Here is a 26,658-nt window from a genome sequence, read left to right on the forward strand (position 1 = left end):
TACGCTGACAACATCTACCCAGTGTGCGGCAGTGACCAAAAAAAGCAAACCGGATGCTAGGAATTATTAGGAAAGGGATGGTAAATAAAACCAAGAATAATATAATTCCTCTGTATTTCTCCATGGTGCGACCTCACCTTGACTATTGTGTTCAGTTCTGGTCGCTGTATCTCATAGCGTAATTAGACAAGGTTAAAAGAAGAGTGACCAAAGTAATCAAGGGGATGGAACTTCTCACATATGAGGAAAGGCTATAGAGATTAGGGCTCTTTAGCTTGGAAAAGAGACGATTGAGGTCTAGAAATTCCTGAGTGGTGTAGAATGAGTAGAAGTAAATTGATTTTTTTTTACTCATTCCAAAACTGCAAAGACTAGGGAACACTCAAGGAAGTTAAATGGAAATACTTTAAAACAAAGAGGAGGAAATATTTTTTTCACTCAAAGAATAGTTAAGCTCTGGAACTCTTTGCCGGAGGATGTAATAATGGTGGTTAGGGTATCTGGGTTTTAAAAAAAGGTTTTGGACAAGTTCCTTGAGGAAAAGTCCATAGTCTGCTATTGAGGCAGATATGGGAAAGGCACTGCTTGCCCTGGGATTGGTAGCATGGAATGTTGCTACTATTTGGGTCTCTGTCTCACACTTGTGTCCTGGATTGGCCACTGTTGAAAACAGGATACTGGGTTAAATGGACCATTGGTTTGACCCAGTATGGCTATTCTTATGTTAAGCTACGCTAAAATGTGGTTGGTGCTGTTTGTAGCATGTGGGTTTCCTGCGCGCTGTGGCCACTTTTAATGCGCTGGTAAAATAGCAGCATTTGTGTAATTTCTTGTAATGGCCATGCCCTAATTTCCCAATTATTGGTTGGCCATTACCACGGAAGCCCTTACCGCCACCTGTTAGGCGGTAAAGGCACCCGCACTAATTGAGCAGTTCGTGGCAGTGTTCCCACGCTACCCAATTAGCACAGGACATGCCTCCTATGCCAAAAAGCATAAACTATGTTTAGTGTGGGATTAGCTTTCACTGACGTCACACTACTGCAGGACGCCTCAGCACATCACAGCGCAGTGTTTCTTGGCGCATGGTAGGCATGCGCTAGTACCTACTGCAGCTTAGTAAAAGGGCCCCTATGTTTGCCAATTTAATTTTTTTTCTTTATAGCCCATTAGATGACGTACTATGTTTTCTTTGAGCCATATTTACTAATCTACCAAAAAAATTAGTTTACTGAAGAAAACTTTCTCTCAAAAAAAGAAATACCTTTGTAAAGATCCAGCAAATCTTTGTTTGTCACCATAGAACTTATTATAAACTGGTAGTTCAAAGAATTTGTCTGTTGTTATGGCTGTAGTTTAACTACTGCAGTCAATCACAGTCTAATTTTGTGATATTCCTGATTTTAATAGATGGGAACAACTTTTTATAAGAAGACAGGCCTGGGTCCTTTGCCTCAAGCTCTTTTCAATGGTGTGCCCTTTAGCAGTGAAGAGATGGATGCTGAAGAGCTAGAGACGAATATTCTGCAGAAGATTATGGATGCCACAAGCATTTTACAAAGGGCTGTTTTCATGGTATGCCTAGAACTCTGAAAGAATGTAAAATTCACACATAGTGGGTTGTACTTTGCTTGCATTTTTATATATGCATAAATATATTGATTTTGTTTCTCTAAATAGATACATATGTGAAATATATGTATAGCTGTGTAATTTGTGTATGTTTCTAAAAATGTTTAAATAAGCATATATGTTGTTTGTGTGTGTTTTACATATACAGGCCTGTTTACTAAACCATAATTAACCATTGCTGGCATCCTCAACAGTTTTTAATTCAATTAACACAGACAATCTTTTATTGTATGTATGTATATATATATATATATATATATATATATATATATATATATATATATAGCATAGCAAATAACACAATGCAGTTAGCTGCTTGTCTTGATGTGGCATTAATGCAGCAGATAGTGCAGAACAGTTAATGGGCAGTAACTATGTCGATCATCCTTTTACAGTCTACTTCTGTCTGCTCCCCTTAAGTCACAGTATGCCTCTTTCCTCTCAGCTTCTGCCTTCAATATCTCTCATGCCCTCCTTAATCTGTGTGATGACCTGGCTCCACTTTCATTCATGTGCTTTCCCCCTACCTTTTTCTGCCTTTTCCCTCCTTATAGGAGTTGGGAGAATGATCAGGCCCTGACAGGAGCCGGGGACTCTGATCATAGGAGCCAACTTTTCATAATTATTGGGGGTGCTAAGCCCAGTGGAAATAACCCCTTCCTGGACACATAAAAGAATTTTCTCAATATTGGGGGTGCTCAAGCACCCACAGAGTCGGCTCCTATGACTCTGATCTTGCAGGAGAAAATGAACAGTGGCTAGAGATAGATCAAGTCATAGCAGCAGATAAAGCCTAGACCCAATGCTACTGGTGGTAGCTGTAGCTGCTACTAGAGCTGTACTGAAGAGCATATTTTACTATTCAGTCGTACACGAATAATGAAAAATGTAATTTGACAGTTCACAAATACCGAATATGAATAATGGACATTGAGCAAGGTGAAATCAGAGATCAAGTGTTTATTTCAGTAGAATTTAGCACAGTAGAGCCCCAGACTATTCGTATTCAATCGCTATTTGTTTGCATACAAATAATGTATTTGGGTCACTATTCAGGGGTTGGGAGTGGAAGAGAGCAGAAGAGATGCTTGGAGGAGACAGGAGATGCTGCAATGTGATTAATTGATAAATAATGCATTGATTATAATATTAATTGTGATTAACTTGTAGCCCTAATTATATATATATATATATATATATATATATATATATATATATATATATATATATATAATACACACACACACACACACAGAAATGTGCTAACAATAAAAATATCCAATCTTGGAATTCAGAAGTACCAATAATTGAAAATCTGAGTTTTTTATGCATTCAGTTCTTGCATTCATGCTTTATATGCTAGTACCTTTAAAAAAATACATGAAATCATTTTTGATCCATTTTTGAAAAGATTAATAAGCTAGAAATCATCTTCACTAGGAATCAACTTTCCCTACAGAACCATGGCCTGAAAATGGTCATTCTTAAGACTTAAATTGTTTATCCCAGATGTGCTTGAAATCTTCCTGTGACTTTTGGCCAGTTGTATGCTATCAGACCAGCATTTGGGCAGCAAGTACTTTTCAGAGGTGTGTCAATAGTTTATTAAACCTTTAGTCCATATCAAAAGTCCTGCAAGTTGAGACACTGTAGACATGGATTAAGTGTGCAGCCACCACTAGCTCATTGAATATCTCATAGAACAGAAACCAGATTATGTATTTTTTGGATAAGAAACATTCAGGGATATAGACAGGCCACTGTCTGTGATGTATATGATAGCCATCAGAAGAAAATATCCCATCCACTAGCCTTTAGAAATTGCTGTGCTGTGGGTAAAGTGAAGGATGAGAATAATATTAGAGCCTGCCCAATAACACATCTGCTCTCGTTGGACAGTATTTGAGGGTTGTAAATCTTATTCCATTTGGGCTATGATGATAGTAGTGATCTGAAGCACTCAGGCTGAGGAGAGCATTAGCGTGAATAATATAACCAAGGAACAAACCTGTTGATCATTATCCCAGAATAATCCAGCTTTGAAAAAGTACTTGAAACCTTTTTCTGAAAGGCAAATGGCATGGAAAAGCCAGAAACGTCTGAGGCATAATATTATGCCCAAGAAGAACATGCTTTGACCACTTTTTCTTGCAAGGAGGCAATGAACATGTTTGACCTCAGTTTGGTCAGAATGCCAAAGAACAGAAAAAGCAGAAAACCTAACGTGTTTCCAGTTTTTGCCAGTGTTTGTGTAGTAAAAATGCATGAGAAGTAGGCTTTGAAAGAGGGTACAGTTAAGCAGTGTCCATGCAGAAGATAATAATTGTCCTTCAGTTAGTGTGGAAGAACATCATATGGAATGACTGCTCTCATAACTCACAGATAAACTCTTCCATCTTTTCTGTAGCATGATGAGCCTCCTCCCATACCGCAGAATGTGCCTGTTCCTCTTCACCAGTGGCTCTTGTTAGCAGTTCGTTGATTGTATTTCTTCATTTATAGCAGTAGCCCAGTTCTGTGCAGAGTTTGAACTAGTGAGGACAAGCTTCTAACCCTGACGCTTCCCTTTCTTGTGATCTTCCAGCTACTGGGTCAGCATCTCCATAGGCTGCTGAGTCTATACCTCCAGCCTTGAGAACACCCCACAAATACTTAGGTGTCCTTTTACTAAGCCATGGTAGGGCTGCTGCGCAGCTATTGTGCGCCAAATCGACCCTACCAGTGGGGTAGCGCAGGCGCCTGGCGGTAGTTCCAAAGTTGGCACGTGCAGTTTCCTGTGGTAGAAAATAATTTTCTACCACGAGGGGCGTTCCCGACAATCAGCGTGGCCACATTGTCGCACTCTGCCGGATTACCGCATAAGTAGCATGTGAGCCAGGCAGTAAATAGCCAGACGCTAATTTTAATGTTAGCGCATTGCCATTTACTGCCCCATTTTTTTAAAGGCCTTTTTCCTGCCACGGTAAAAAAAAATGGCCCAGTACATGTGTCAGATCTAACGCAGGCCACGTTTTACCGCAGCTTAGTAAAAGGGCCCCTTAATTCCTTGCTCAGTTCTTTCTGATACTCCTGTTCAACTGGATTACAGCTGCCACTACTCCCATCTTCTGGAACAAACCGAGGGTCCCGTTTACAAAGCCACGCTACAGGCGCCCACAATATTCCTATGAGCACCTACGCAGCGCGCGCTAATTTTATGCACACGCTAAAAACGCTAGCGCACCTTAGTAATCAGAGCCCTGAGGCTGCTTTTTATAGCCAGTAGAATTTTATAGTAACAGACTTCAATTAGTTTCCTACATTTCTGAAACTTTTACTTGTTTGCTTACTGCTGTTTGCACTGCTTAATAGGCATTGCAGTGCAACAAGTTAGTACAGACTGAAAAGGCCTTACTATTGTAAAAATTTGTTATAAAAACTGATGAAAAAAGTCACACACGTGCCTTTAAAAAACATTCTTGTGTACATATGTAGCAACCGATATATGCAGATGAACACTGCATTTTGCATAACTTGTGGGATTTTATGCTATTATTTCATACTTGAAATTTTTTTTGTTAATTATTTTTTTTTATTACTTCAGGGTCTTTTAAATGATCATATGGATGTGACAGATTTCCTAATGGATCAGCCCAGTGTAGTTTCTCGTATAAATCCCACAATACTTGGGACCGAAAGAAAACATCTTAATTTTGTGTCCAAAGGAGGTAAAGAAAATCTTTCATAATGAGATTTTATTGAATAAAAAATATTTGACTGTAACATGCTTGTAATCTTTTAATTTTACAGCTTCAGTTCATGTGAATGAGTTTTCCACTTTTTCTTACCTGGATTCACAAGACAAAACTGCTGTAATTGTGGACAACATGAATTACTTGAGAAAAAAGGGTATGCTAATTTTCCTTAAGTGCTTGCTTTTCTTCTGTGATCACAAAGCATTGATACTGGTATCCATTCATTTTTGAATGGCATAGTAAGTAATTTTGTTAAAACTATTTAAAAAGAATATAAGATGTGCCATGTCAGGTCAGACAAAAGGTTCACTGAGCCCAACATCCTATTTCTGACAGTAGCCAAGCACAGGTCAATAAAACGTTACCAAGTAGGAATAAGTGGTGACCTCACCCATCTATTCGATTAATGATTGTTTATGAACTTTTCCTCCAGGAACTTGGCCAAATCCCTTTTAAATCATGTGTGCGAGATACCTCCACCATATTTTCCAGCAACAAATTTCACAGTTGAATTGTGTTGAGTGAAAAGTTGTTTTTCTGATTTGTTTTAAACCTGCCATCTGCCAGATCATGGTATGTTCTCTAGTCCTAGTACTATTTCAAATGAAAAATATTAGGGATATGCATTTATTTCATGTTACTTTTAGCCCATAACAACAGGGAAAAAATGAAATTTTATATTTTTTTCCTCATTCATAAATGGTGCACACTGCTTGCACTAATAAAAATTGTGCACACTCTTGGTAAATACAGTGCACTGTTAACATCATTGCTTCCCTACATGAAAATAATAATAATAATCAACAATTTTGCCTGCACAACCCTAGAAAATTTAGGGCAATGGTCCCAAACTTTTGGAATGCCATTCTGTTGGAATTGAGAGTATTAAATTGCTATTCCATTTTTAAAAGAAACTTGGTTGTGTAAAAATATTTTTAGCCAATCATAAGGGCCCTTTTGCCAAGCTGCGTTAGGTGCCAACACACAGAAAAAAATAGTATAAAACTAAAGCATTCCATGTTAGTTTTGCCACCTGTGCACTAAGTGCATGGTATTCTTAAAAACATTTTCTTGGTAGGGACGTGCCAGGGCCAAAGAATGGGCGTGGAGACGCTATTTAACTGGTGTGCTGACAGTGCGTGCTAACTGAATAATGCTGATTTAAAGCGGGGGCCCTTAATGCCTCCTACATAGGAGGCACTAAGCAGTTGTGCGTCAATTTCTTTTTTGAATAGCTGCATTCTGATGATAACATTAGCACACAGCCATATATTCAACAAATAGATTTTTATTTATTTTATTTATTTAACACATTTATACCCCACATTTTCCCACTAGTTGCAAGCTCAATGTGGCTTACACAATATCATGGGTAGGCTACAGTACAGTAAAATATCAGAAAATGTCATAGCAAAATATTACTCGTGAACATATCGTATAAAACAACAAAGACAATAGAAGATAATAAAAGAACATTAGGGTCCATAAATTTTGCTGTAACAAGGAAGTAGTAGACTAAGTTACGTCTGGAAGGTAAGCCTTCTTGAAAAGGATGGTCTTCAATAATTTCCTGAAGTTTAGATGGTTCTGAGTTGATTTTAAGAATTTAGGCAGTGCATTCCAAAGCTGTGTCACAATGAAGGAGAAGCTTGATGCGTATGTAGATTTGTATTTGAGGCCATTGTAATCTGATAAAAGCCTTTTTTGACAGCCTTGCTAAAAATGAGCTTAGCTTGTGGAAAAGTCCCTCATAAGAATGCACTAAGCCCTTTTCATAGTAGAGAGTTGCACAGGGACAGAAATTTCACCCTACCCTACCCATACCCTCCCGTACTTGCTAAGATCTGTTCCATCCCCACAATTAATCTCCTCTATTCCCAACCATACCTGAAGGAGTCAACGCTATTATTTATTTGTTCACAGCCCTCTTTCCTCCCAACCCCAACAGCCTCCTGTGGTTTTTTGGATAGTATTCACTATTCAACCATTGAGTGTTCCAAATCTGTCTGTCAATCCAACTTCCTCTTTGGGCCTTTCAAGCCTCATTCTGGTGCTCCAACTGCCTCTCTCAGTACATTCCAATCTTCTTTCTGGTGCTTCAACTACCTCTCTTGGTGCATTGCAGGCCTTATTCTGGAGTAACCCGAGATTTTGACTGCACTCCGTTGGGAATCCCATAAGAGTCCCATGGCATCGTATTTCATACCTGCGGGTTCCACGGGATTCCCATAATCCCTATTCCCGTGCAGCTCCCTATCTCATAGTACAGCTTAGTAAAAAGGCCTCATAGTGAGGTTATAGGAAAGTGGGTTTAATGAGCTAGTATTTAGTGGCTTGAGGTTACAATATATGAGAAATGTAGCAAAAAATGTTATAATTGTCGTGTTTTTAATGTATTCTATTTTATTAATTGTAACTCACTTTCAGTCTAATTGGTGAAACAAGAAATCAAATTGTATAAAGTAAACTAGTAAATATCTGTTCACTATTTCTCTTCCATCCCACTCATGATTGTATAAATCTCTGGTATATCCTTCTCCAAGTGCCCTAATCTGTCCAGCCTTCCTTCATAAGGGAGAAGTCCCATCCCCTTTTCCATTTCGTGTTGTCCTTCTCTAATTCTGCTATAGCATTTCTGACCAGACCTGCACATTGCACTCGTGGTCTGGCTACATCATAAATATATATATAAAGAGAGGCATTATGATATTCCGTAAGGATGCCACCTAGCAGTAGTACTCTGATATTACCATAAAGGGTCATTGGTGCCTTTTTGACACCTGGAGCCCTATGGTACTGTGAGAGGAATTCCAGAAAGGAAGAATCTCCATTGGTGAATGTTTTACCTGTTGTGAAATTGCTTTTAAACTTGGGAAAAGGTGGACTTAGAGTTAAATTGGTAATCTCGGTGTCATTATTTTTAGTTATGTTGGGGCTCATTTTTGAAAGAGAAAAACGTCCCAAAAGTGTCATAAAGCACCATTTGGACACATTTCTTCTCCGAACGTTCGAAATGGTATTTTGGGAAGCTGTTTTGCAGATGTCTGTCTATGCATATGTCTGCAATGCATCCAAATCATGAGGGGGTATGTCGGGGGCATTTTGAAGGCGGAATTTGGGTGACCTTAGGGTGTACCTAACAGTTGGACATTTTACAGCCATAATGCAACAAATCCAAAATGTGTAGGGCAAAAACTTCAACATTTTGGTCTAGACCTGTTTCTCTAATGATTAAGACACAAAAAGGTGCCCTAAATGACCAGATGACCACTGGAGGGATTCATAGATGACCCTCTCCCTCAGTAGTCACTGACCTCTTCCAACCCCCCTCAAAAAATGTGAATTAAAAATATTCACCAACTTCTATGACAGCCTCAGATGTAATAGCCAGGTCCATTAGAGCAGCGTGCAGGTCTCCGGAGTACTGTAGTTATAGACAGGTGGATATAAACATAAGAACATAAGAGTAGCCATACCCAATTTTTTTTTTCAAACTACTGACCCCTTATAACCTCCAATTGGTTGGTTCTGAAAATCTGTTGGAAACCATCAAATTCCCACCAAGAGCATCTTGGTCAGGTTCTCAACATCAGGAAATACTTATCAAGCAACTCTGTTCCTTCATAGATGCAGTTACAGTCAAACTCATTCCATCAAGGGAACGAGGAAAGGGGTTTACTTCAAAGTAGTTCCTGATCACGAGAGAGACAGGGGGATTCCACCCCCATCCTAAACAGAAGAGTCTTGAACACGTTCATAATAACTGAAAAATTCTGCATGATTTCCTTAGGTACCTTAATTCCTTTTTGTCAAAAAAGGAAACTAGTTATATTCTCTGTACTTAAAGGATATTCACACCCATGTAGAGATACATACCAGTTACAGGAGGTATTGCAGATTCATCATAGAGAAACATCAGTACTAGTATCAAGTACTGCTATTGTGTCGGTTCTTTGGGTATTCACAAAGGGGTCCTTTTACAAAGGCACGCTGAAAAATGGCTTGCGGTAGTATAGGCGCAGGTTTTGGTTGCGTGCAGATCCATTTTTCAGTGCGCCTATTAAAAAAAAGCCTCTTTATTTGTTTATTTATTGCCGAAAATGGAACTGCGGCAAAATGAAAATTGCCGCGTGTCCACCGCCAGCCATAGACCTAGCGGTAAAGAATCTGGGCGGTAATGACCTATGTGCATCAAATGCCACTTGGTGCGCATCCGAAAATTTAAAAAAAAATTTTCAGACGAGCGTATCTTACGGGGGTTAAAAATGAATTTACCGCAAGAGCCACGTGGTAGTCAGACAGTAACTCCATTTTGGTGCACATTGGGCGCGTGTAGATGCTTACGCAGCTTAGTAAAAGGACCCCAAAATGCCTTTTGATCATAACAGTATATCTATGCAGAGTGGGAGTACAGGTGTTTCCTTGTTTGGAAGATTGCATGATAAGAGGCAGAAAGATCAGTGTGCACAACCATCCAAGTGCTGGAGTTACTAGGGTTCATTATAAACTACCCAAAATCCCAACTAAGCCAGTCACCACAATTGGAATTCTTTGGAGCTCTTCTAGACACAATTCAGATGAAAACTTTTCTACCACAGCAGAGGATTACCAATCTTGTGTCCATAGTTGTAGAAATCCAAGAGTCAGCAGATATTGGCATGGGACATGTTGAGAAGACTGGGCCACATGGCCTCAACAGTGTGTATAATGCACCTGGCACATCTTGAAATGAGACAAGTTCAGTGGGCCTACACATGTGGTGGAGTCAGGCCATTCACAGGCTGCAGATGTCATATCTGTTATAAAGCCCATTTGGGACTCTGGCCTGATAGATATGCTGTCCAATCTGACAAAAGGCATTTGCTTTCAAATTCCACAGTATCAAAAAGCACTTATGAGAGATGCATCCAAACTGGACTAGGAAGCTCATGGAGATAGGCTTCACGGTCATTGCTCATGACCCTATCAGGAGAAACGCCACCAGATAAATTTTCTGAAATTGAGAGCAGTTTGGAACACTCAAAGGCTTTCAGAGATCATATGGCTAACAAAATTATATTAATACAGATGGACAAACAGGTGGCAATGTATTACATCAACAAGCAGGGAAGAACAGTCTCAAACCTTCAATATAGGGAAGCTGTCAGGGTGTGAAACTGGGCCATTTCTCACAGAATGACATTCAGGGCCAGCTACTTGGCAGGGCGGACATCTGAATAATGCCCTACGGCTACACGATTGGTCCTTAGCCGAGGATGTGGCTCGAATGATATTTTGGGAGTGTCACTTTTCATAGATCTTTTCACCATTCTTAAGTTTTGCTCCAGGATAGGGTCATATGGAGGACTAGCCTTGGATGTCACCATCGTAGATTAGGGGGAAGGTCTTCTATACACATGTCCTCCAATTCTCCTGATAGTGAAAACTTTCCTGAAGCTCAGATACAATAGAGGAACCATGGTTCTCATCACCTTGCATTGACTGAGGCAAATATGGTTCTTAACCCACAAAATTGGGCAATTACCATCACTGATCATGCAAGTTCAAGGGGCTTGGTACCCCAGTATTGAGTCCCCTTGCTTGGATTGTGAAAGGATAATGATAGCTTCTATGAACTTGCCTGACAGTATGTTACAGGTCTTGTTGGCTTCCAGGAGAGTTCCACTAGACAAATTTAAATGGAGGAGGTTTGCGGTCTGTGTCAGGAAGGGCCCTAGTCTCCTTTTTCTGTCTCCCACAGAAACTGCTTGAATATCTTCTATATTTGTCTGAGTCAGGTTTGGAACTCCATTAGGGTCCACTTTAGTGCAATTGACACTTATCACCAGCATGTAGAAAGGAAACCCTTTAGCCTTTAGTTGTTTGGTTCATGTGAGGCTTGCTTCTGTTGAAACCTGACATAAAGCCTCCTGCAGTGTCATGGGAATTCAGTGTGATGTTACCCTAGCTGATGAAAAGTTTTTTTTGAGTTGCTGATACCTGTTAACTGAAGTAGTTGATCTGGAAAGTCTTATTTTTGTGGTGGTGACTTCAGTACGCAGAGTTCGCGAGTTCCAAGCTCTAGTAACTGATCCACCTTACACCAAATTATTTAACAGGGTGGTTCTGCACACTCATCCTAAGGTACTTTATGATGTAGTGTTGGATTTCAGTCTTAACTGGTCTGTTGTCCTGCCAACATTTTTACCTGGCCTCATACTCTCAAAGATGAAAGTGCACTACGCACATTGGCATGCAAGAGTCACACCTATTTGGAGGAGGCAAAACCCCTTAAATAGCTGGTTGGACTTAGTTTCTTTTGACACAAATAGGATAGGGACTATCAATAACAAACTCATGCAGTCTGCTAGCCAGTTATATTTCCTTCACTTACACCCAGGTAGGTTTGACTTTGGTTATACACTGGTCCCATTGAAAATGTTGTGAATACCTTAAAATCAGTCTGAGTTGAGAACTGCTGCTCTAATAAATAATGGCTCCTCAAACAAAAGAACTATAATACGTGCTGTTTGATACACTGCAGGTGGTTGCTTTTATTCTGTGCCTTGAACCTTGGTCATTACTTGGCATCACAAAGAATTTTTTTTTTGTTTCTGCATTTTGACTAGATGAATTCTAAAAATTGTCTTTGTGTTCTCTAATTATTTGAAAAGCAAAATAGATTCTGCTGTATATTGCTGTGGAGTTTAGAGCTTCTTTGACTAGATTAACTTCTCCTTTCAGATGAGGATGTAATTTATGCAGTTACCATCTGGATTATTGCTGATTTTGACAAAGCATCTGGGAGACAACTGCTTTCTAATGCTGTGAAACACATGGTAAGTTTTTGGTGGTTTCTCTTACAAAATAAAAGGTTTTACTGTTAATGTATGTAGAGTATAGAAATATCTTGTTTAGTAATTTATTTTTTAGGTTTATGGGGTGTATGGAGAAAGAGTATACAGTATAACTGTCGCACATTCCAATTTACTTGACTTGTGGCCTTAAATGTGCAAGTGGTTCAACTTCATTGGATAGCTGAACTGATAAAACACCAATAAAAGCCCTAATACAAAAAAATTAAAATAGGAGGGTTTTTTTTTTTATAAACACTAGAAAAAAAAATACCACTTCTTCTAGTACTCTTACCCCCTTTTCTGCTTTGTCTCATATCCCCCACCTAGTTTTTGTGCGTTTTTATTTTCTGACAGCTATTAAGGGACACAAATTTACATTTTTGATTAAGCCAGAAAATGTACTAAGCAATAGTGCCTGTGACATGAAAACACCAATAAACACGGATTCTTTTTTTGGGTTCTCAAAAGCATCCTAATTAGCTGGAAAATAATCACCTAAATTAATTTCTAAACACCAAATAAACAGAAGCCCAAATTATTATGTAACATGATTATTCACAACTTCAAAGCTGATAATGAGAGATTCAATGTCAAATCAAAAAGTCAAAGATCAGTTAGCCCATCTGGTATACAAACATATTTTAATCTGTATTACCTTATCAGCATACTTTAACAAGATTGTGGAGAGAAGCAGAGATACTGTGGTAGAGGAGGGGTGGATGGCACAGTCAGTAACTGAGAGAGGCCTAAAAATGTTTTTGCTAATTTAACAAGAATCTGTTAAAGTTATCAAATGATTAGAGAGGGAAAGAACAGAGGTATTGAAGTAACAGAGAGGAAAAAAGGACTAGGTCAAAGTAAAGCTCATGATTTTGACTGTAGGTATTAGAGCATTATTGAAATTCAAATGAGATTAATACAAGAAGATTTGGGGCATGAAAATCGGAGAGGTCATCAGTGTGAATTAATGTGCCCAAGAAGGAAAAGGAGATGATTGATTTTATTTATTTGTTTGGATTTATCTACCACTTTTGAAGAAATTCACCCATATTTCTTTACTGCCTTTTTGAAGAAATTCACCCAAGGTGATGTACAGCAAGGACAATCTGGACATAGGCAATAGTGAAAAGACAACTTCAGCAGCAAAAAATATTAAAATTATTGTTATGTGAATGTGTACTGTTTACACGTTATGTGTAGTAGTACAAAGACAGTGGGAAGTGGGCCAATGACTCAAGAGACTAGGGCAACAGAGAAATATCTGAAGCGATTTATTGAAGACTCGACACAGATCTGTGTTTCGGCCACAGGCCTGCCTCAGGAGTCTTGGTAGCTATGTGAATGGGTAAATCTCCAAAAGATGGTTACCTTGGAGTGTTGTAGTATGTAGTTGGTCTATAAAGATTGAAACAAGTATTGAATAGTCAGTATCAACTGTCTGCGTAAAAACTGTAAATTAACAGCTTGCACAAGGGGCTGGGGTGGTATATGGTTTATAACAATAGTCAATATGAGCAAATGTAATGTTTAATGAAAAGAACATAGGAGCATCACATTGAGTATAATAAGAAATGTAGGAACAGCACGGTGAGTATAATAAAAAATTACCGATAATCTAATATTGTGAAACTGGAACAAATGAGAAAGTGAAAGGATGTATAAATTAAAAGTATCAACTGATAGAAAAATGATCGCCTATCTAAAAAAATCGGCGGTTGGTCACTTTACATATAAGCACATTTTCTAAAATTATTAGGGAAGGGAAATGGGACTTGATATACCACCTTTCTGAGGTTTTTGCAACTACAAAGCGGTTTACATATATTCAGGTACTTATTTTGTACCAGGGGCAATGGAGGGTTAAGTGACTTGCCCAGAGTCACAAGGAGCTGCAGTGGGAATCAAACTCAGTTCCCCAGGATCAAAGTCCACTGCACTAACCACTAAGCTACTCCTCCACTCCAATGTATATTTTAATGAGTATATTACTTGTGTGTGTGCCAATTTGCCCTTGTAAATCAGGTTTTTACACTTGTAAATGGCAGCTAACCCTTCTAAAACCATCTATGTTAACATAGTAAGTAATAGTCGACAAAGACCACCTGGCCTATCCAGTCTACACAGGAACTTCTTCTTAGTCAATTTGCAAAGTAACAGTGCACACATAACTTTACTTTGAACAGTTTTGTAGTCTGTGAATAAAAACTTGCCACAGACTTTGCAGTTCCATTAGCACTATGAAAATTGCCTTCCCAAATCATTAAAATTATGATATTTACAAAAGCTCAGGATATTTCAACTATGGAAACAGTATTCAAAATATTCTAGTAAATGCATTCCTATCCTTGTAGAAACAGGGTTTGAAAATTACCTACATTAGTGAGGGTAAAGGTGTGCATGATGTTTTACCTATGATAGGTCAGGGGAGGAAAAGTGTGTACAGAGATTTCATTTTGAAATCCCCCATGTATGTTTTAATGAGTGTACGTTGCTGACCCACAATCACCTGCCAGCCTATACTTTCACCTGAAAATCAGCTTGCAAGCACCATAAGTATTCTGAAAATTGCTCCTCCATTGACCATATTGTTTGTTTTTAAAGTTGTTGAAGCATGTGTTGAGGAAAACAGAATTGAATTGATATGTTTTAATAATTTTACCTTGTAGAAAACAAGCAGCAATGCACGCTTAGGAGTTATACATAATCCCACAGAAGAAGTAACAGAAGATAATACTGCCGTTTCAAGGGCTATTTTAGCAGCATTTCTCACACAACGTAATACCCATTTAAGAAGTATTTTAAGTAAATTGCTTAAGGAAGATACAGCTAAAGCCCTTTCCTCAGGAGTTAAAATTAAGGAATTCTTTGTTCCGGTGAGTAACTTTATTTCACAGTGTAAGTGTTAGATGCCTATTAATACTGTTAAGAATTAAAATGTATTAACCATTGTGTTTTATTTTATCTTCTGTTTATGTTCATTATAAGTCATTAAAAGTTGGGAAGACCGCTCTGTTTTCCTTACTGAAGACTTCACAGCACTGATGGTATTTCAAAATCTAACCACATATGTGTACTGTGTAGATTGATTTAAGACCTCTGAAATTTCATCTGGTAGTGTACTATATATATGGTATGATGTACCTACAAATAGTACCTTGTTAGCAAATGACATGGACCACTAGTTAGAGCACTGGATTATGATTCAGGGAGTACTACTGGGACATGAGGATAGGATTCGCCTCTGCCACTGTCTGTAGCCTCTTGGACCTAACTGAAAACAGTGGGTTGATTAAAATTGGGATTTCCCAATCAAGTAATAACATTACTAATATTATTGAACTTTGATCCAGTAACAGCTGAAGTTCATTATACAAATCAAGGCCACATTATGAAAATATTTTACATTGTTGTCAAACCAAATGGTCATGCTAATGTATCTCAGTAGTTTATAGGCACAGAGATATATGTCTGATTTTTCTACAAGATTTTGCATAGCCTGGGCCAAAGTATGTGTGACCAGAACCTTATGTTTTTTCTACTCGAAACTTGTGTGAGCAAGCATAACAAGTAATTACTTGTGCCTTTTAGAGCTAGTATCAACCTTTTCCAAGATAAACTGATGTATTTACTGCAGTCACTTCTTTCATTATTTATAATCCCCCAAGTTTTATAAATGACGCCTTTAAAGTTGTGTGCGATAATTTGGCCACAGGGCCAAATTGCATGTACAACTTAATTGATTAATAAGCCAATCAGCACTGATCATTGGTACTTGACAACAACTTTCTAGGCATATTCTATAACGTAGTGCACGTAAATTGTAATGCTTGCAGCCAAAAAGGGGGCATGGCCATGGGCATATTGTTAGCATTTCAAAAAACTATGTGCACTATGATCTGCGCCTAAGTTAGGCGTAGGTATTTAGACCTGGTTTTAGGTGTCCTAAATGGATGCACCTAAAATTTTGTTGTGAGAACGGCAAATAATCATATTCTATAAACTACGTCTAACTTTAGGCATAGTTGATAGAATCGCACTAAGCATCTGGTTTTTTGGTGCCAATTTGTAAGGCACCCAGGCTGCCCAGTTTGTTTTGTTTGCATCCTACCTACTACTATTTTATATAGACTTTGTACAGGGTAATTTTAATACAGGATGCCTAGGATAATAAGGCAAGAAGGAGCCTATTTTTAGCATATTTTATAAAGATATAGGTGTAAATGCTAGCGCAGTGGTTCCCAAACCTGGTCCTAGAGGCACCCCATCCAGTCAGGTGGGTATCCTTGAAACCCTGACTGGCTGGGGTTGCCTCCAGGACCAGAACCACTGTGCTAGTGCATAAAATATGTGTGTAATGTTGACTCTCTTCCAGGTTCTGCCCAAACTTGTCCCCCGAGCATGTCTACTCTACAAGTATGCACCTACCTGCATTGCATGTACTTTTAGGTGTGACCTAATTTTATATATATTAAAAAAATGTATAAAATTATTTCCAGAGAAGGCAATATGTGTAACTACACATGCGGGTACAAGCAGTTTTCTCTGTGCAGATTTGTTAGGTTTCCACTTTGAAAATTATCTCAGAAAACCTTCCATGCTTAAAATTTTATACAAACCATTTCAGATACACAGAAATTTCTGGATGAAATCAAATTACATATCTACAGACTTTTCTCTATTAAGAAAGTTTGCTAGTTAGAGAAGTGAACATAGAGGTACTAGTAAAAAAAATTATTTACTTTAAAGAAAAAGAACCTCAAATCTCCCAACATCACCCCAAAGTATGGGAATATGTGATAGTGCTGTTACCTTAGGAATCCTGTTGTCATTGGTTCAATCATACAAGGTACGAGGGGGGGGGGGGGGAAGAACAGTAAAAAAAAACTCCTCAAAGGAAGAATAGACTATTCCCAAAAAACCTCAACCTGCATTGAAGTAAATACCTTCCCTCTATATCCATTTACATAATTGAAAAGAGTTTTGTTCCTCAGTTTTAAAGAAACCTATTTTTCTAATATTGCTGGTCTCCGAATTTTCATGGAGATATCCACTTTGCAACACTCTTTGTACATACAAGGATTCCTCCAAACTCCTCTTCTCCACAGAACCATGCTGTTGATTTTTAAAAATACAAAAAAGCTTGTGCTTCCTGGACAAAAGAAAAATTTGAAACCCTGACAGTGGTGAATCTTTTTCATAAAAAACCTGCTGCGTCAAGAGTTACGTTCAGTGTTGGAACTTTCAACCCTTCATTTCATGTGTCAAGATGGCTGCGGTGTGTGTGTGTATATTTATGTATATATATATATAGAGAGAGATAGATATACACACAAAAACGCCAACTCGAACGCCAGCCAGTCAGTTTCAAGTATATTATTAAAAGAACTCCTCTGTGGAACAAAATCAATAAAAAGCATTCAACTCCATTGCTGTATTGAGCCCTGCTGGTTCGATAGCATTTAGCTTGAATATCCACCATTGTGTTCTTCTGTGTAGATAACTTTTAACATCCCCCCCCCCCCTTTACCCATATGAATCTCACTGATCACCATACATTGTAACTGGTAATTTCTCAGTGTTGACACAATGCCTATATTCTATTAGCCTTGTTTTAAATTTCCTGAGTTCTGGCCAACATATGGAAGATCACAGAGGCTTCTAATAATGGAAATCACATTAATGGATTCACGCATAGTGAAATATCTTAATTGACTTCCTCTGTGTCCCTTTATCCCTTAATCCACTTGAACCTTCCACTGTGATATCGCAAATAGAACAATGTCCACATTTCTGATGATTTCCTTCTGATGGCTGATGTGTCGTCCACACATCTCCTTGCTCAATTTATCATATAGATTGGTATTCCTAGTATAAGTGTTCATCAGATTATGTTGAGAAAATACCTCATGAGTTTGTAAAATGTTCCAATGACACGTAATTATTGTTGACATTTTTATCGACGACTTACATTGTATCGTATTACACATGGTAAAGCTTCAGAAGGATGACGTTTATTTGGTTGCAACAACCATTCTCTATCGTTGTATAGCGCCCTTTTATATGCTTGTTATACTGTCTTCCAAGGATAACCTCGCTCCTCACATTTATCTCTTATATTCCTGTTTAGAGTTATATATTCTTCTTTACCGAAGGAAATAGAATGGTAAACTATTTTATATATGCATCAGATGCATGCTTCCATACTGAAGGAGATAATTTTTGTCTGTAGGTTTAGTATAGACTGATGTTCTCAGTTTACCATATATTTTGCATATCTTCACATCCAAAAATTAATCTCATCCTTGTGAAATGTAAGATCAAATCTAATAGTAGAATGTTTATTATTTCATTCTTTCACAAAAATTTTAAGTTCTTCTGTTCCTTTCTGTATCAAAAATACGTCATCAATATAACAACTCCAATATTTGACATGGCTATACATTATAGAATTATAAACATACTGCTATTCAAAAGTAGCCATAAACAAATTCACCACCTAGGGCGCAAATGAGGCTCCCATTGTAATACCTGAAGTCTGTAAGTAAATTTTGTCATCAAAAAGAAAATTATTATTATACAAAGCTATATTCGTTAACTCCACCAAAAAGTCTGTAGGGATTCACCAAGGCCTCGAGCAAGTGGTCAAAGCTTGATCTACAGTTTGCAGTGCTTCACCTTGTGAGATCGACATAAAGATTAAACATCCATACTTATAATGTGTCTTCATCACTATCCGATATCTGTACATATGCTTTCAAAAATAACACTTCCTTTATGTGTAGAGTAAAAATGCTAAGGGGACAATTCTGTAAGTGAGCTTTTTGGTGTGCTAAGACACCCTGGTGAGTGCCTATTCTGTAAAGGCATCTAGCTGCCTGGATTTCGTTCATAGAATATGAGCATAAGTCAGCATCAGTGCGTCTAAAATTTACATGCCTCCAGTTAGCATAACTGTGGGCACGTATGTGCAGCAAGGGCACATGTACAGTATTCTATAAGCTACATGTGTAACTGAGACTCATCATGTCCACCTATTTCCACCCACATGTACGTGCTCTTCTATTTGCACGCTATGCCACCTAAGCGCATCCTTATAGAATAGTGCTTAAGGTACTTTTGTGCATGTGGCATTTTTTGCAGCATGTACACATGCATATAGGTCTAGATTCTGTATATGGCGCCTGAAAATTCCACTCAGAAAAAAAATACATCTAGTCGTATTCTATAAAGTATGCCTAAATTTTATAGAATAGGCTTAAATTTCCACACAGTATATAGAATAATGCTGAGCGCCTCTCCACAAGACCAAATGTAGTTGCGGCCATAAATCCTAACACCTAAATTAGTTGCAGAATGGGTGTATTTATAACACACATAGATTTTAGAAGCGACCTCTTTTCAACTATTCAACTTAGAATTTAGACACAGTACGTTACAGAATACACTTAGCGAGTTGTGCGTGTCAGTCAATGCCAATTAGTTCTGATAAGTGCTTGTTAACATCCAATTAATAGTGCTGATTAGCTAGTTAACCAATTAAGTTACTCGCATTGTTATAGAATATTCTTCAATTTCTGCGCGGAAATTAAGGCGCCATATATAGAATCCCAGGGATGGTGCTTATTTATAGAATTGGCCTTTGTGTATCTGGTGATGGATCGAGACCTGTTAATATCAAGAAACATTAAGTAAGACCATCAAATTTCTAGAGTGCTGGTGTGCTTTGTCAGGGGGATGAGGTACAGTCTGTTACAGCCTGTGGTTTTTAAAATGCAGTTAGCTTATAGTAGTCTCTTGAGATTTTGGTAGACTTTTATGATAAGACTCCCTTTGGGTTGATGTTCCAGTACAGGGAATGTAACAAGTTATAGGATCTCTGGTTAGTTCAAGTACCAGGGTTATTTTAGCATCTTGAACATAAACATTTAATATTGACTCGTGTATATATAAGGTCGGACAATATGGGCTTGATTTTCTAATAGGATGCCTATGTGAGAATTACTAAAAGGTGCCCATTTTTTAAAGGTATCTTATGTGCCTATGATCCTTGTAGAAAAAGAAAAAAAAGGCTCTGTATGCAGACCTAATCATGCACAAATGCCAGCAGACAAATTTACACCTGCTCTGTAAAAGGTGCTACTTCTATACAAACATTTTTATAAAATGCATTTGCTCCAACTATTATACCCCTTGGTAATATCTGTGCACAACCCACGTAAAAGTAGGTACACACTTTCTGTGCACATATTTTTTATGCATGTAAGCAGTTGCACCGTTTTATAAAAGTTCTTTTGTGCATGCAAAGCAGACTTTACACATACAGAGGTTTTATAGATGTACCCTACATGGCCATACAGAGACTGTAACACTATTCTGATTGTCCAGAACTCAAGATTAGCTGTAGTATTTTTTTTTTTTTTTTTTTTTTTTTTAACATTTGTACCCCGCGCTTTCCCACTCATGGCAGGCTCAATGCGGCTTACATGGGGCAATGGAGGGTTAAGTGACTTGCCCAGAGTCACAAGGAGCTGCCTGTGCCTGAGGTGGGAATTCTCAGTTCCTCAGTTCCCCAGGACCAAAGTCCACCACCCTAACCACTAGGCCACTCCTCGACTCCAGGTCTTCTGCCTGGGAAGTGAAAAATGGATTGTATTTATTCTCCTCATAGTCTGATGGTGGAAATTAATTGAATAGAAAAAAAATCCAAAATAAAAAAATTATATCTTACTTCTGGCGCACTGCTTTTCCTTTCGGTTGTGAAGTCCATTGCTAAGGTAGCACAGTAATAGAGAAAACGAGGATTCTTTGGGCATGGCATTCTTTGTTCTGTCGTCATTTGACACCCTTATAGGATTTTGTGAACTTCTATTCAGATTAATTTGAAACTTGCTATGATTTTGATTGCTTCTGTTATTTCACTGAATGTCCTTCTTTCCCTCTTGGCCTTTTTTTTCCCCCTTGTTTAACTGTGCCAGGATTTGATTCTCTTCTGTACATCTGAGCTTCCTAGTCCTTTTAAAGCATGAATTACTGTACAGAACTTGTATTTTTCATGGTTATACAAAATACACCAACCCTTTAGGAATTACAAATTTAATAGAAATAGCTTACAGTTGGTGGTTGCATCACAACCAGAATTGATACCTTAGAAAACCCAGCATGGGAGGCTCCTTTGAACTTACACATGACAGATCATTTGATCAATAAATGTGAATCCATGAAAAACACCACCTTAATCTGACAGCAATCATTACAGGTAAGAAATTCCCTTTGTCAAAGTCTTTTTCCTATAGTTGCAGAACGGCAAAATATCTTTTACCCAAACTTCAAAGCATATTGAGATTTTCATATTTTGTAAGAACAGGATTCTTTTCTGAATTGACATTAACATATTGAGGCAAAGTAGAATAAATATGTGAAAGGAAGGTACAATGGAATATAAATGCCAAGACAGCAAGTGATGAATGGGCTTAATAAATCTTACATTCTATTTTTGTACCTTTATTGTTATCTGTGCTGTTGATAGATCACTGAGGGCTTGATTTATCCACATTTGGGGCTCAGATTCGCTTATGTTTGCAAATAAAAATATTTCTTGTGTTAAAAAAAAAAAATAATAAAACAGCCTCTACAACTTATAGGGCCGTGGTACCTTAGAAAAGGTATATAATTCGGTGTTTCCCAATCTTATGAAGACAGCCTAACCAATTTGGTTTTCAGGATATCTATGTATGTATACAGGTATCTCATGCATATTTAGTGTGGCAATCCTGAAGACCCAGCTGGCTAGGTGTGCTTCAAGGTTAGGATTAGGAAACACTGGGGTCGATATTCAGTGCGATTTAACAGACCAGTAATGGCTCCTGGCCATTTAAATCGCCTGTTCAGGGTTAACCAAGCATTTTTGTCAACACTTAACTGGTTAGTGCTGTTGAAAAGAACCAGTTAGCGCCAAACTACAAACCAACCATTTTGGGGGTGTTTCGGGACAGTCAGTACTTGGCTGGTTAAGTGCTAGTATTCAGCACTTTAGCCAGGTTAACCGCATAAAAGTCAGACATATCTTTATGCAGTAGCTCATAGCCAGATAAGTGCTGAATATCGGAGTTAACTGGCTGTGCGTTAGACAGCTCTGCAAAACTGGGTATTCCATGAGGAAACTCACAGGGGCCCTGCTTTGAATATCCGGCAATAACGCTGGCGGCTGAATATTGACCCCACTGATTTTAATTCACTGTATATGTACATCCTTAGTTGAATGCATTGCCTTTGATATCAAGGCCTGATCGAGTACAGTTGAAACACACGGAATATACATACATTCTGATTGTGTGAAGTATGAACATGAAAATGAAAACACTTGCCAACATTCTAATTCCGAAACATAACTTTTAAAAACACTTTTCAAACGTTCATGTCCTAGCTCTACAGGAAGAGTGGAGAGCCATTGGTGAAGGTTGCTCAACATGAACATGTTGATCTTACATTAGGAGGGCCTTGCTAAATACCAGGAATTTGTGCTTACTGCCAATAAAAAATACTGTGATAAGAAAATATAAGCGGCAGCACCTGAATCTGATGATATTTGACATACTGAAGAAATGAACTTCTTTTGGGACTGTGGCTGATAAATCAGACATAGATTAATTGACAAGAATTTGCAAATGCTTTCCAGAAGAAAGCTGTTAGGATTACTGAAAATTTCAGTGCTGGGTATTTATCAACTTTTGGGTGAAATTAAGTGTAGGATCTAAGTGGAATACATTTTCCTTGATTTCTCCTGATCATACACAGGCAGTTATTCAGATGTTGAATAATTCATATAGCCTTTTAAATTTTGTGCTCTAGAACTATTTTTAAATCCTTGGGGAAGGACATTGTGGATCTGATGTCAATAATTATTCCTTTATGTCCCAAGGATCAGTCTAGATAAATGGGTTGTGACCATCCACCAACAGGAGGAGATAGAGAACTCTAATGAGTTGTGCCTCATAAGCTCCTGCACTTAGCAACCAAGTCACTATTCTCTATCTCCAGCAGGTGGGATAGCAGCTGTGCTCTGTAGTGACTTCTTTGTGGCCTCTTGTCCTGCTTGCAGGTTCAGTTGAGTTTGGGATTGAGAATATCCTGTGCCTCAGGTGTAAACCTAGTGGTCTAGGTCCCTTCTCCCCTGTTGCCACTTTCTACCTCTTATCGCAGTCTTCCCTTCTCTTTTTCTCCTGCCTCTATGTGAAAAAAAAAGCAGCCACTGCAGTTCTTTTTAAGAGTACTTGTGCTATAGGAAGATTGTGAGGGCTTTTCCTCCTTTAAGCTTTCAGTTCTACGATGGTTCAAAGGGAAGGATAAGATAAAGACTTATCTTCTGAATTCTCTTACCAACCTTGGGACCTATGAACCAGTTTGTGGTTTCTGTACCAGGTGTTTCCTGATGGAATTCATGGAGTTAGAAACAGTTTTGAACCTGCCAACATGCCATCATTGAATCTGGGGGGATCAAGACCATCCCTTGCTTCCACTATAGGTAATGTGAAGGGGACTGAAGATTGCTAGGCTGGAGTTTTCCTATCATGAGCCATTGCTATGGGAGGGGACTTACAGGCAGCATCTTACCAGAGAGTAAAATTTTACTTATGAGTGGTCTTCTGCTATATAACCAAAATGGAACAAATCTGTTGGTACCTCTGTTAATTGACTGACATTGAGAAGGCCATGACGTGGCTTGAGCTTGCTCTCTTAGGCTGCAGTTGTGAATTATTTAACTATTAAAGAGCCTAAGTCCAAACTTTTTGTTCAGGATATTACTTTGAAGATTCTAAGTTTAAGCTTTTGGAAGTTTACTTGTCTGTAGAAAAGGTCTTTAGATGGAGATGAAGGTATTTGAATGCCTGTGGTGGCCACTTCTTTTATAAGTTACGTCAAAACTTTTTCACAGATGAATATGTAAGTTAACAATTGATTCTTCCTTTACCAGTAGATGGTATTACAGATCTCTTGGTGATAAAACTGCTTGTCAATTGTAAAAAAATACTGGGCCAGTACCCATATATTGAAACTTAACAAAGATAAAACAAACTTTTTGTGATTAGAATCACCTATACAATGATTGACAAACATCAAACCCTCCGTTAACAAAGCTGCGCTAGCTGCTGCTGGTGCGCTAATGCCAACACAGCTCATTCACTTTGGGCTGTGTCAGAATTGCTGCACAGCTTTGTAAACAGGGGGGTAAGTTTATCATTGATAATATAAGTTGTAACCTCGAGACATCTGTTCAAGTATTGGGAATTCAAGTGGATAGTATGCTTACTATGGAAAATCAGGTCAATTTATGAATCAAAAATTCTTATTTGACACTACAGAAATTGAGACATTAGGAAATGGTTTGAGCCTTTTGTTTTACGTCTTTTTTTTTTTTTGTTACATTTGTACCCCGCGCTTTCCCACTCATGGCAGACTCAATGCGGCTTACATGGGGCAATGGAGGGTTAAGTGGCTTGCCCAGAGTCACAAGGAGCTGCCTGTGCCTGCAGTGGGAATCGAACTCAGTTCCTTAGTTCCCCAGGACCAAAGTCCACCACCCTAACCACTAGGCCACTCCTCCACTCCAAGTATTGATGCAAGTATTGATTTTATCAAGGCTAGATCACTGTAATGTAGTCTATTTGGGCTGTATGTCTCATTTGAAAAAACTGCAGAACATTCAAAACACTGTGGTGCGTCTGATTTATACAGTATCAAGATGAGAAAATGTGATTCCTTTTTAATGTGAACTTCATTGGCTTCCGATCGTAGCCCATATACAATTCGTTAGCCACGTTGATTTATAAGGCTTTATGTGGAGATGTTCCACAATACTTATTGTCATATACTTGCGCATAGCTCAAAGGTTTATTCTTTGCGTAAATTAGTTTATATTACAATTCTCTAGTGATAAAAATATAAAAAAAAATTAAACAGTTATCTCTAGCCTATCAAGCACTACCTCAAACAATAAGATCGATTAAGAACTACCTAACATTCAGAAAAGCACTAAAGATGTACTTATTCAGAAAGTTTGTATTAGATAAACGTTGATTGACTAACTTATATGATGCTCTGATGCTGTGTACTTTTAATGTTACTATGGATTTTATTGTAATTTTCTATGGTTGCCTAGTAATTGACTGTGATCCACTATGAACAAAGTAGGTAATCACGGAATATAAGCATTTAATTGAATGGAATGTAATGATATTTGGTAAATTCTAATTATTTACTCATAAAAGGTCCAAAGGTTATTGGGTGATTCAAGTTGCACTTCCTTATTGATAATATGCTTCATCCATATACTGTGGGGGGGGGGGGGCCTTGTGAGCCACAACATTAAAAATCAACTTGTGTAAACCTTTTTTTATTACTTATATAGTATTAGTGCACAAATCCTATAATAATTGTCGCATCTAAGATTTTTGCATTGAGCATGTGCAGAATTCACTTCCCAGCAGCTAAGTCGTTTACAAACTCTTCAGAATGCAGCAGCTCATTTTTTTGACCCAGGCCAAGAGATTTGACTCAGTTTCCCCTATACTAGTCAAGTTGCATTGGCTTCCTGTTGGTTTTTGGATTTCCTTCAAGGTTCTCTGCTTAGCATATGGAGGTAAATCCCAGATGTAGGGCTTTATATCTTTCCTGTATTATAGTACCATATAGTCACCACCTCCCACTCTTTGGATGCTCATCAATTGCTTCTTCCAAACCAGACCCACTATGAGTCCACCATACATTCGGCCTTTTATTTCTGCCCTGAAATTGTGGAATGAGAAACAAACACTCAATAGTTCCAATATTGTAGGAATTAACTAATTCAGTGCTCGAGACTTATAATATTAACTGATGATGCAACCCTGTTATTAGGGGGACAATAATAGAAAGAATAAGCATCTGGGATTTCCCCTCCAGCAACTTTCTGTAAGGTACAAAATTTGAAATTGTGCTCAGGCATCAATCATTTAATACTCCTAACTTTAGCTTACCATTATTTACTGGTCTACAAAATCCAAAGTGGTGTAGAACTAGTAGAAGTAAACTGAATTTTTACTCATTCCAAAAGTACAAAGACTAGGGGACACTTGAGGAAGTTACATAGAAATACTTTTAAAACAAATAGGAGGAAATATTTTTTCACTCAAGGAATAGTTAAGCTCTGGAACTCTTTGCCGGAGGAGGTGGTTACAGCGGTTAGCGTATCTGAGTTTAAAAAAGGTTTGTACAAATTCCTGGAGGAAAGGTCCATAGTTGCTATTGAGACAGACATGGGAAGCAACTGCTGTCCTGGGATTTGTAGTATGCAGTGTTACCACGATTTGAGTTTCTGCCAGGTACTTGTGACCCTGGCATGGCACTATTTGGAAAGCAGGATACTGGGCTAGATAGACCATTGGTCTGACCTAGTATGGCTACTCTTATGTTCTGAAATC

The 26,658-nt window shown here is 38.2% G+C and overlaps 1 protein-coding gene and 1 pseudogene across 1 annotated transcript in view; one reads left to right on the forward strand and one right to left on the reverse strand.

The window, feature by feature from the left end:
- The window catches only part of LOC115459199 (UDP-glucose:glycoprotein glucosyltransferase 2-like), a gene marked incomplete at both ends in the record, with an annotated part of 97,910 nt that extends 75,764 nt beyond the window's left edge, over nt 1-22,146 (forward strand). Inside the window, 6 exons of the mRNA XM_030189060.1 lie at nt 1,411-1,575; nt 5,216-5,339; nt 5,422-5,520; nt 12,090-12,184; nt 14,869-15,079; nt 22,129-22,146. Coding sequence (XP_030044920.1) covers nt 1,411-1,575; nt 5,216-5,339; nt 5,422-5,520; nt 12,090-12,184; nt 14,869-15,079; nt 22,129-22,146 — 712 coding nt within the window. The remainder of the gene's footprint in view (nt 1-1,410; nt 1,576-5,215; nt 5,340-5,421; nt 5,521-12,089; nt 12,185-14,868; nt 15,080-22,128) is intronic.
- On the reverse strand, nt 3,238-4,987 carry LOC115459200 (annotated as a pseudogene).
- Nucleotides 22,147-26,658: the final 4,512 nt, after the last annotated feature.

This window comes from Microcaecilia unicolor, unplaced genomic scaffold (assembly GCF_901765095.1).
Source record: "Microcaecilia unicolor unplaced genomic scaffold, aMicUni1.1, whole genome shotgun sequence".
In the NCBI taxonomy this organism is placed as follows: Eukaryota; Metazoa; Chordata; class Amphibia; order Gymnophiona; family Siphonopidae; genus Microcaecilia; species Microcaecilia unicolor.